The sequence below is a fragment of the Juglans microcarpa x Juglans regia genome, chromosome 4D, assembly GCF_004785595.1.
Source record: "Juglans microcarpa x Juglans regia isolate MS1-56 chromosome 4D, Jm3101_v1.0, whole genome shotgun sequence".
Classification (NCBI taxonomy): domain Eukaryota; kingdom Viridiplantae; phylum Streptophyta; class Magnoliopsida; order Fagales; family Juglandaceae; genus Juglans; species Juglans microcarpa x Juglans regia.
Window position 1 is genome coordinate 27,885,887 of NC_054600.1, and position 12,099 is coordinate 27,897,985.

The following is a 12,099-nucleotide window of genomic DNA, read 5'->3' on the forward strand; positions in this document are numbered from 1 at the left end:
AAACGGATGATACGATGCGATCTATTATTTAAATTGATCATGTTAGAATTTGAAAGTTTGACCCGTTTAACTTAACAGATCGTGTTCGAATTGACTCATATAGTCGAATGTTTATGAATTGATACAATCCAAACACAACCGTTGAGCACAAAATGTCATCCCCATTCGCTGGTGCTCTCTCTGATGAGATAGCATATAGGCATGGGAATCGTTTAACTACAAGTTTAAGACAAGGGTTCAATTTTTTTAATATATAATTCTTTAAATGTAAACCAGAAATTAGATTGTGTCAGTCTTTCAAAATAAGAGGAACCTTCTTTTTATTGACACCAGGTGTTTGAGAACAACGTCCCGACTAATCCTGAGGGCGCACAGACCCTAGATAAGGAGCTTTCTACAAGTGCATTTCTAGTAATTCAAGAAAAATATCTCTTAATCCGATAACTCTTAAAGATTGTTTGCACCAAAATGATTTTGAATCTTAGACATGAGAGAAGTATACCCTCAAGCCCAAGCCCTTTATAACTTTACCACTTAGAAGCAACCCCTAGGACTAAAAGAAGAGGGACTTTAACACCATCAAAATTAAAATGTTGTATTACTAAAAGAAGTGGACTAACTTTGATAACACCGTTTAAGATTGTGTATACATACTTAGGAAATCGGAAAATATGCAATAAATATAGCAGTTCCTCTTTGGAACGGCATATCCTATGTAATGGGTTTATCGGAAGTCAATCAGAAAGTGACACATTAGCTAAGCACATATTAACAACCTGAACCGCATCGCATAATAGCACAAAAATGAAACCTTGGGAACCCACCATAGCACATCGCCTTTGTTGACTAAAAATCCCATTGACCAGAAAATCCGCATCCCTATAAACCCACTTCGACCTCCGTGAACCCATTTTGAGACCTCTGGTGAACCCACTTTGACAGAAAATTCATGTGAACCTGCATCACTTCATTCTTGTGAACCCACATCGCACCAGGAAATCCCTTCGCACCATAGCACGTCGTACGACCTTCAGTCCCAGTGGAGGAGCTCCAAACTAGACCGGCGTACTGCACCATAGTCGCAGGAACCATCTTGAACCTAAGCTGCCTTCCACACGCTGCCCATTTTTTTGTCAACATCTTTTGTTCTACAAATTACATCGCATGCATCATTCTGCTTCTAGAAAGTCACTGGGTTTGAAGGATACTGCATAGCCATCTTGCATTATTTGGTCTTTGCAGATTGAATTTAACACCTTAACCAATTTTTTTTTTTTTTTTTTTTTTTTTTTTATAGTGAATAATACGATCTATTCAACGAAGAAGATGAGTTGTTTTGACTATTTGATCTTGTTCTAGCCGTGGATCTCAAAAAGGAGAATATTTATCTTTCAGAAAGTTTTAATACAGCTAGCTAGCTTTGTATCATTTGAATATTAGTCAATGAATTCTATCATGGATCCCCCAGCCAATTCCTCTTTCCCACTTCCTTTTATCTTGAATCTTGAGTCAGTAATACAAGCTACCATGTTATTAAGGACGAAAAAAAAAAGTATCTGTCATGGAGGGTCCACCATAGGAATAGCTTTTCCTGCCCCAACGTTCAAGGGGTAATCATCTTGCATGTCATGGTGTGTGTATGTGTATATATACACCATGAACAAAGAAGGCTGCATCTATAACCCTTCTGTCTCTGGTTCTTCTTCTGATATTGCTATCTTTGCGAAAAAAGAGATCAGAAGAGAAGATAATGGCAGCAGAGTTGATGGGAGGAGCATTTCTGTCAGCATTTCTGCAGGTGTTGTTCGACAGGGTTTTGTGGGAAGGGCAGAGAGAGAGAGCTTCGACAGAGTGTATTTCGGAGGCTTCAACAGAGTTTTGGGTGGGGGGGGGGGGGGGAAGGAGAAGGAATCCGACCCTGGGATTTTTTTTTGTTCCTCTGCAATGCAGTCCACCGTTGGGAGGATATGGGATCTACGTGGCAGGCTACCATTGGTTGCTATTGCTTGAAGAATATTGGACATACCTGTGTGAAGATATTCCCTAAAGAATAATGATAAGACTACTATCCTACCTAATTGGATAGTAAACCCTATCACTACCCTTCTCTAAATATAAATGTTTGAATCACAAAAAAAATTATGAAAATTTAACTCGCGATTCACGTGACAAGATATAACTGATACGAGAAATAGAAGGGCAAGACTTTATCAATTGTGCTTCATCACCAAACGTTCATTATGCGTTACGAATTGCAACCTCGCATTAAGCCAAATAACTGAAATAGGCGGAAATGCTCGACGGATATAACATTACAAGATAATCGGAATTCCCTAACGTCTGAATATATGCAAGGTAGCAAGTGCATGCCACAAACGTGGATCAACAATATAAATAGAGAAGACAGACCAATTCGCACGAAGTTGAAGGCAATCATGATTTTCACAATGGGCACTCAGGACGAGGGGTTATGCCTCACTAAAAGCAGGAGAGCGCATACACGAGACAGCCCACTTACCGTCTTCACAGAAAAGCAAGCGGTGAAGACTTTTTTACCCATCAGCAAACCTTACCCCAAATCCAAAAACTCAAGCTGAATATGCGATTACCCATCGCCAGCAATGCTTCAAACACTCGTCCATTCAGCTTTTGAGGAAATCCTCCAAGGAAAATGGTGGAAGCCCATCCTACAAAACCACAACAAAAGAGTGAGTACACCAATTACTTACTTCATTCACATTTTATGTGCTGTGAATGGCTCCTCTGTACCTCAGATGTCGTCCTGGCTACTATTTCTTTTTTTATTTTTGGGAAGTCAGACAGCCCTGGCTACTACTTAATTGTGTGATAATGACTGAATGAGTTTTCTAAAATTCGAGCCTCTTGCCCCAGTTTGAGAACAACAAACCGATTCAATTCAATATTAGGGAATCTACTAACAGCAACAACTGCCACCCATATGAGAGAGAGAGAGAGAGAGAGAGAGAGATTAGCACCAACTAGTCTTGTTCCTAACCGATTCAAGCATTCAGTACAAATTATTTAGATGACTACTCTATTGACTTTAAATGACTGATCTAGTTTACTGTTCCTGTTTCCAGGGATACAACAAAGGCAAACTATCCCAGAACCTACCATGTGGCCCGCAATAAGCTGAAATATGGAGCTTCAGAAATTCATGAACGGCAGGTTACCTTGCCAAGCTCCTGACTTAAGCATTGTCTAACGACTGTTGTCTGTTGTATCAGCCTTTCCATTGCTGTGTAGCTGGGCAGCTTCATATGTGCTGACATTAACCATTAGACACAAGACAAAGCATTTATTAATTAAAATTAATTGCATTGCACATTTCGAACAATAGTATATCATCAGCAAATGATCCTTGCAGAGAAAACATTAATCTTCAGAGCCTCCTAAAACATAGCAGCACATAGGATATCAAGAAACAAACCAAGAATTGCCCGATTCAAGCTATCTGCGACTTGCTGCCTGTAGTCTAAGCTAAGCAGATGAAACGTTGGGGATTTATCTGGCTCTTCATAAGCTAGCAGTGCCATAAAGTCCTGCAGCAACAACAGACATCCCTTTCATTACAATGTAGGCCAGATAAATGTTCTGGAAGTGCCTGAAAAAATTTTGAGACAAAAAGAAACGTACTTCAAGTTTCTCAATGTATTTTTGCACCTTGCCAAAAGGGGCCAACTTGGTCATAGCAAACTCCAAAGCTTCTGTGCTGGCAAGGAAACAAAAACTTAGAAAGGATAAAAAAACATGCACCTCATCTCTTGGAAATATCATTGCTAATGGGGGTGGAAATATCATTGCTAACGGGGGGTACCATTTTCTAGAGCGTACAAGTTCACCAAAATGAATGCTTAATAGATCAAAATGCAAGTCCTCATTTTTCTCCAGCAAGTCGTGTGCCAGCTGATTTGTCAGCTCAATGGCCTTAAGTGCATTTCCCTCCACGGCAAAATGAAAAATTCCTGAGCAGGAATTATATAATCAGATGCATCATTAAACAAGTACTCAACATATGCAATAGTGTCAAATCAAATATTAAAATAAACACACGATTTACCCATAAAGTATCTATAAAAATCACAACTAAAAACTTGGTATAAACGTAATGCTTCATTCATGCAAGTACAGACATGCTATGGACGTGTAAGTGATCCATTGTAGAAAGGTTTTTGTGAGTAACCAAAGAGCTCCAAACCCTAATTTCCCACCAAAAGAGTAATTTCACTTACTTTTTCTTTTCTCCATGCCCTCAAGATAATCAGCAGGCTGCTTCATCCCCGTGCTAGTGATGAATGACTCCACAGTCTCATTGAAACAATTATGGACAAGATATGATAGAACAACATTGCGGATGTCGTTGTCATTGATAGCCTGGCAATGACACATGAAGACAGAATCCCCAAAATTTTAAGAGAGAGAGCCCAATAGGAAACAGTAACACCAATTTGAAGCAGACGAAATACATAAGACCATAAAATCATAATAAAAAGGCAACCTATAGAAAATGTGAAACAACAATACAAGCAGGAGTTTATATATCCTCTCCTGTAATTGGGTATGTCCAGTGCACTTTAAAAGGATATAAAGTATTGTGAGTCCACATTTAAGTTGGAAACCCCACATATGAAAAATGCTTGTGAACTTTTTAGATCTACAACCACCCAAAACCATTTAGGTTTGATTCCATTTAACAGAATATGACATGTAGTCTAATTGTCTATATTACAAATTAGATTTTATTCAGATAAAACATTATAAGCCAAAGTAGTGATGGAAATTTCTCCAATTCTGGCATGCCCCCTTTTTTTACAAGTAGCAATATGTATATGTCCTACTGTCACATAACTTAAAGAATACGTCAGACATTTACAGTAAAATCCCAACACCCATTTGTGTTGCATGCATCCATTCATGCATGCTTGTAGGGTACAAACACGCATCAATTAGTGGATCCATTCGTACTTCCAAGATTTTCCACCAAACTATCATGTGTAAATTGGGTCTGAAGCATAATTACGATAATGTTAATTACCAGTTTCTATTGTATGTATTGAAGAGTGACTTCGGGGAGAAATGGACTGATTTTTTTTTTTTATCGCATATGCGCTTGTCGATTCTCATGAATGGAAGCCTAGTGGTACTTAGCTGCATAATGATTTCGCATCAACGATTGGATGAGAAGAACAAAAAAAGCATCAATTAGGGTTTCGATTATTTTATCCAGAGAAAGGGTCAACATCATAAGCAATGCGATTAATTAGGTACAATTATCACTGAAAAATCATTTTAATTTGCATATAAATCGTTGTTTTCTGAACAAATACAAGGTAGAAACTTTCCAACATTACAAAACATAAATTCCAGGAGATTGAATCAAGGGTGGTGCGGGAGGGGGTTAGAAACTCACAACGTGTTCGTAGTGGCGGGGATCAACGTCCATGACCGAACGCCTCGTTGAACCGAAAAGACAAATAAAGGGGAAAGAAATTGTAAAGGTTCTGGAGCTTCGGTCGTGTATTCGACAGAGTGCCTCAGGGGTGAGAGCGGGAGCGCGACAGCTGGCGGCGTTTCTACGTCAGGGACTCTTTACGGGTCAGTGGAAGCGCGAATACGTAGAAGATCGGCAATAAAGGTCTGAGCCTTGCTGTACACTCGGACCTCTTTGGGCAGGGGAGAGAATGGGAGACTATAGATAAGGGCAAATTACACTAAAAGCTGTAGGAGTGAGTTCGATCTTACCGCAAGTTCTTTCGATTTTCTACCACGAACACTTTTTTCATATTTTAAAATAATAACAAATATGTCAATTTTCTATCTTATTTTATACTAATATTTTTATTATGTAGAGATAGCAAATCTTCACAGAAGAAAGGAGTAAATCAGTCTTTTACATCTTTCAATAAAAAATGAAAAATAGTATTTATATTTATAATTTTATTCATATAATTATACACACAAACGCGTTAATTATTGAGATTGTGAACATTTTATTGATAAAATAGAATTGTCATTCAATGTATAGTGTTAGAGAAATGATATTTGAAGTCGTAGAGTGTATAAACTTCATATAATTATTTTGAAAAAATGAGTAAATACGAGACTTACATAAAAAAAAATTTAATAGTAAATCTCACTCTTTTTCAAATCGATTGCGTGACGTTTGTATACTTTATGACTGTATGTAACATTATAAATAATATTATGCGTAAAATTATAAGTACATATAACAGTATTTTAAAAAATTCACATGTCAATTTTTTAATTAAAAAGAAAAACTCATATATATTTAATTAAATTTATTCAAATAAAAATAATAAAGAATGAATTTAATTAAAAAGAAAAACATCAGGTTTGAGGATGGTTTACGCTATGTATAGATGTTGAGATCATCTTAAATTATCTAAGTTTATATGTGAATAATAATATTTTATAGATCTCATTAAAATGTGTTTGAATGTAAATAAGTTGAAATATATGTTTAAATGTATAAAATGGGTTGATATGAATTTAACTTTTTCATGAGAAGTTATAAAAGAAATGGATCATATCAATAATTGATTTGAGATGAATTTGTATTTCAAACGGATTCCGTTTGGATAGTAAGATGAGATAAGATAGTTTTAGATAAAAGTTAAAAGTTAAATATAATATTATTAAAATATTATTTTTTAACATTATTATTATTTTAAAATAAAAAAAAAATTAAATTATTTATTATATTTTATGTAAAAATTAAAAAAAAAAATTATAATAATAAAATGAAACGATATCATACTATTTGAATATCCGTATAGGCCTTACTCATTCCAGCTATATCGAGAGATAGCGAGAACCATCTTCAACGTAGTCGGACAGCTCCAAATAGTGGTTAAGGATCTTTTAATTCTACTAACAGAAAATAATTCAAAACAATTGAGATTTCTTAGAAAATAATTTACATCAGATATTTTGCACATACATGGATATTGTACACGTGCGTGCCCCACGCGGTTATAAAGAAGATTTTTTTTGTTTTTGTGATAATAACGGACTGCATTTTATTTATTAATAGACAACATATAAAGTTGACTTAAAAATAAGTAATTATAACTGTTAATAACTTTTCAGTATATTTTTGTGATTAACATGGCATAATCTAAACGATAAATTTCTAAAGATTTAAGTTTAAAAAATAATACAACTTTATATAAATTAACAGTAATTAGGTAACAAAATCTCATATCCGACAAATCGGAATATGGAGACCAACCTGGGCCATAGGGGGATAACTCCATTCGGATTAAGAGGGTGATAAAGAAGATGTTAAAAGAGCTAGGTTCTTTCTTTATACGAAGAGAGCCAAGTTTCATAATTTGTTTGGCTCTCCTCCACTTTTATAGGCTACCCCCGTCCAAACAAGAAGTTGGACCCGATAATCGCCCCTCGGAGAAAGAGAATATGAACCCTCTTTCCTCCCTTCTCCTCACTTTTCTTCTTCTTCTTCTTCCTCCGCATATCACCTTATCTTCTCCTTCACGCGCCTCCAAAGTCTTCGAAGCGTGGTGTAAACAGCATGGTAGAACGTACTCTTCGGAAGCTGAAAAGCTCTACAGGTTTCGAGTGTTCCAGGACAACTTTGACTTTGTTACGCAGCACAACGATATGGGCAATTCTTCTTATACCCTCTCTCTCAATGCCTTTGCCGATCTCACCCACCACGAGTTCAAGGCCTCCCGCTTGGGATTCTCGTCCGCTGGTATGAGTCTCAATCGGCAGCGTCCGTTTCGAGGGCCCGGTTCTGTGGTCCGTGAAATTCCTTCGGAGATGGATTGGAGGAAGAAAGGGGCAGTGACCCATGTCAAAGATCAGGGGAGTTGCGGTATGACTATGAAAGTACTTGTTCTGTATTCTAAGTTCTAAATCTAAGTTGTTTATGGGAAATTCCAATTAAAGCTCTTCGAATCGGAAGCGTTTTTGGGTTTTAGTTGTCAACTTTGACATTCATGTTAGAAATTTCTCCTGCGTGCATTTTGACTTGAAAGTTTGATGCTTTGTTTGATCACAATGGTTTATTTTCTACTTTGAGATGTGTTTTGCCATAGTTTGAATATATCACAAGTTTATTATATGGTTTCATGCTTTCAAGTTGTTCTATTGTATAGGTGCTTGCTGGTCATTCTCGGCTACCGGAGCGATTGAAGGTATAAATAAGATTGTCACTGGATCTCTTGTCAGCCTCTCAGAACAGGAGTTAGTTGATTGCGACAGATCTTTCGATAGCGGTTGCGAAGGCGGGCTCATGGACTATGCATATCAATTTATTATAGATAACCATGGCATTGACACTGAGGATGATTACCCTTATCAAGGTCGTGAAAGGTCCTGCATTAAGGAGAAGGTAACTATTTGGATTTTTTTTCCCCTTTTTTTCTTTGCTCTTTCTCCCATTTTGCGTATGAGTTTTGCCTTGCTTACATTTCTAAGATGTCTATACTGCAGTTAAAAAGGCATGTTGTGACGATTGATGGCTACACTGATGTGCAAACAAATAATGAGAAACAACTACTGCAAGCCGTAGCAACGCAACCAGTGAGTGTAGGCATATGCGGCAGTGAGAGAGCATTTCAGCTGTACTCGAAGGTTGGTCCTAATATTCAAAACGAGACATTAGAATTTCTAACTATATTTATGATGCGTTTTCAATTTTATGTGTGATAGGGGATATTCACTGGCCCATGTTCAACTTCTTTGGATCATGCTGTATTGATTGTAGGGTACGGTTCAGAAAATGGTGTAGATTATTGGATAGTGAAGAACTCATGGGGAACACGTTGGGGAATGGATGGCTATGTTCATATGCTGCGTAACAGTGGCAATTCGCAAGGGCTATGTGGTATCAACATGTTGGCTTCGTATCCAACCAAGACAAGGCCAAATCCTCCTCCCCCACCTCCCCCGGGCCCCACTAGATGTGATATTTTCACTTACTGTGGAGAAGGGGAAACCTGCTGTTGTGCAAGGCGCCTTCTTGGAATCTGCATTTCATGGAAATGTTGCGAGTTGAATTCTGCCGTTTGTTGCAAGGACCATCTTCACTGTTGTCCTCTTGATTATCCCATTTGTGACACAAAAAGGATCCAATGCGTCAAGGTTTGTATCAACTTCCTTTAATATATATATATATATATATATATATATATATATAAGTCTTCACTGCAGAGTTGCTTCAATGTCAATTAAAATTGAATCATACTGATTTTATACATATTACATATACTGTGTTGTTTAGAATTTAAGCTTGGAGTTAATTCTAAACAAGAAATTTAGAATTTACTATCTCACGTTCATCCCACTTCATGAATGTGGCATGCATTGTCCATAACCATTGGATAATCTCTTATTTAAAAAAAAAAAAAAAGGAAATTTAAAGGTTGATGGGCAATGTCACATCATCATAAGCAGATAATTAAGAGTGAGATAATTGTATAGTAAGTAGAATTTTTCTTAAGCCAGCCTTTTTAAGTTTTTCAGGATGACTGTTTTCTTGCAAACAGGCCATTCATCCTCATTGGATAGTTCGGATCCTCCTATTTACAAGTCCTATAGTTTATTGATTTTCCATGTTCGAGACTAATAAGCTATCAAATTTGCAGCGAGCTGGGAATGGTACAAGAATGGAAGCACTTGAGAGGAGAAGCTCTTCTGGGAAGTCAGGCAGTTGGAGTTCCATTGTTGAGGCTTGGATTTTGTAGAGTTAATTCTTCAGTGTACCAGTGGGTAATGTTATTTTTTTTACACAATGTTGTATAAGGTGTATGATTCACCACACAAATTCCTTATGTAGGTTGAATAGATTGTTTGTGTACACAGGAAGCCCTATTGTTCTCAAATTTGAAACCGGATGATCGACTTGTGCCAAAACTTTGTGCTGAACTTGAATTCCTTGTCTTTTAACAATTGTTCCTGTTCTCTTGACAAGCATGCAGAGTCGTGCCTTAGGAATTTGGATATGATACCCCATACATCAATCGGATCAAACTTGTATCAACTTCAATGCACAATGTGTCGTGCGACCTCAAGTTCATGAACAAAAAATGGCTAGAATCTGAATTTGAACGATTTTCTTATGCTACAGAGAAAAGTGGAGTGTCAGTGGTGTAACTATTCTATTTATTACTGTAGCATTGCTTACAAATTTCTAGTTTTGAAACACTAGATAAAAATGTATCAATCCTAGCTGGGGAAACTGACATAGAGAGAGTTGTGTCGCTACTCCATACCAGATGGTCGAGATGTAAGGCATTTCTGTTGGCTTTTGAGTCCAAAGCAAGGCCCTCTCTAATAACTCCTTCATCTACCATTACCATTTGGATTCCTTACGATAGAAGAAAAGGAAAAGATTATTAATGTAAAGTCGCATCCGCTGGTTTCGAACAAAAATCAAGAAAACGTGCGAATATAAGGGCTATTGTTGGTTGTTATATTGCCGATTTAGATGTGAGATCATCCAGTTTGTATCGTTTCGAGGTTAGGCTGGCTGGACAAAAAGATTATTAGTACGGCTATTAGACATACTGAAAAATAGGAACTTCCCAGAAGCAGCATGACAGCTCCTCTCTGCCCCCTTACAGGATTTGCTAGATATATGCAGTTTGGTATGGTACTAACACTCATATAACTTTTTTTATTATAAAAATAAATAAAGAATACTTTATATTTAATATTAGTACACGGTATTGCTTGCAATAAGATTTTTCTTAATACTTAAAAGACGATGGGATGTACAAACGAAAAACAACATTGGAACTTTTATTATGAGGTGGAGCCTTTCTAAGGTAGGGTTCTTCGGATCCATGTCTGGGAGTAAACTTCATCCAACCACAACCGTCAGAATTGTGTATCAGATAATCCAAGAAAACTCTTGGTACATAATTAAACCCAAGATGTCTGAAACGGTAACTCATTCCAAACCTGCCTTTTGACCATTAGGATGCACCATGAAGGGGTTCGTTGGAGCTTTTAGTTTGCCAGAACCAAACAACTATGAAAACCCTTGTCAACCATAAATCATCAAGATCCCACAATCTGAACTGTAGAAAAATATATCATCCTTTTCATCCAACCTTCAATCAAGTCTAGTTTCGTAGCTCTAAATCATTTTCCGCAGACACCATGGACACCGAGTCAGAACTTATACTAAGTTCTGTTCAGAATCTTGGTTATGATAGTGTGAGATTTTAAACAAGTTTGTTTAGAAAAGCTGTCACACGCCCAGAGAGCCATATGAAATAACAGTTTCGATTAAATTGTTCTAATTCCACGGGGAGAACTTGAAATGCGTTGTAGGTAATTTGATGGAGAAAACATGTATCGAAAGATAAAGGTATGCATTTGTCCGCAACCAATCAATTTACAGGTTACCTCAACTTAATCCTTCGCTCTTTCAGTAGAACACATGATGGAGCACACTATTAAGTATTAGCTCATGAAGAAATAGGAAATCAAGCTCTGCACGAGTCTATAATAATTGAAGCCAAAAAAATTCCACGTTTAAACACTCAACAAAGTCATGCTGATAGATAGCACCCAATTCTGTAACAAAATGCCAACTAACAAAGCCTCAACCATGCCATCTAACCATGCTAGGGTGCAACCCCAACAGCCGTCAATAAAAATTTAGGCTTGTTAGCATTTGACAATGCCTACAATCCTGATGTTCAAGCGACCATTCTGGCATTCTCTCTCCATCACAATTATATACTGTTGGTTGATTATAACAATCGGGAACAAAGTAAAGAACACAACAGTTTTTCTCTTTCCCTCCTTCTTCCTTTTTGGTTTCTCTCCTTTTCTTTTTTAATGAAAAAACAGTACAATTCCAGAAACAACTGGAAACACATTTTTCATCCTTCATAGAAAATATTTAACTTGTGGCTCAAAAACATAGGTCATGATGGCGATTTCATGGCTCAACAACCTACAAGGAGAAACTGAGAACCAGGTGAAATTAGCCTTGCAAGAACACAACAAAGTTGAGGTATTGTCTGAAATTATTATCCCTCAGTAGTCACCCAAACCATGTTTAGTCACAACAGT

General features: G+C 37.0%; 2 protein-coding genes across 6 annotated transcripts; one reads left to right on the forward strand and one right to left on the reverse strand.

The window, feature by feature from the left end:
- Positions 1–2,214: 2,214 nt before the first annotated feature.
- Positions 2,215–5,829, reverse strand: LOC121260839 (glucose-induced degradation protein 8 homolog). Of its 5 annotated transcripts, XR_005939796.1 has the most exons (8): positions 5,432–5,772; positions 4,254–4,395; positions 3,839–3,986; positions 3,658–3,733; positions 3,452–3,563; positions 3,195–3,286; positions 2,770–2,948; positions 2,215–2,687 (listed from the first exon to the last, which is right to left on the reverse strand). XR_005939796.1 is itself a non-coding variant. In XM_041162881.1 (7 exons), exons 1-7 carry the CDS (start codon positions 5,462–5,464, stop codon positions 2,643–2,645), a joined length of 648 nt encoding a protein of 215 aa, XP_041018815.1. In that variant the 5' UTR covers positions 5,465–5,829; the 3' UTR covers positions 2,215–2,642. The 5 variants fall into 5 exon arrangements, 4 of the variants coding, with proteins under 4 accessions (XP_041018815.1, XP_041018816.1, XP_041018818.1 ...); XM_041162881.1 differs by lacking the exon at positions 2,770–2,948 and having other exon boundaries at positions 5,432–5,829; XM_041162882.1 differs by having other exon boundaries at positions 2,215–2,948.
- Positions 5,830–7,351: 1,522 nt separating this feature from the next.
- LOC121259892 (low-temperature-induced cysteine proteinase) lies at positions 7,352–9,942 on the forward strand. Its single transcript, XM_041161697.1, has 5 exons — positions 7,352–7,882; positions 8,166–8,401; positions 8,503–8,643; positions 8,722–9,153; positions 9,657–9,942. Exons 1-5 carry the CDS (start codon positions 7,462–7,464, stop codon positions 9,753–9,755), a joined length of 1,329 nt encoding a protein of 442 aa, XP_041017631.1. The 5' UTR covers positions 7,352–7,461; the 3' UTR covers positions 9,756–9,942.
- Positions 9,943–12,099: the final 2,157 nt, after the last annotated feature.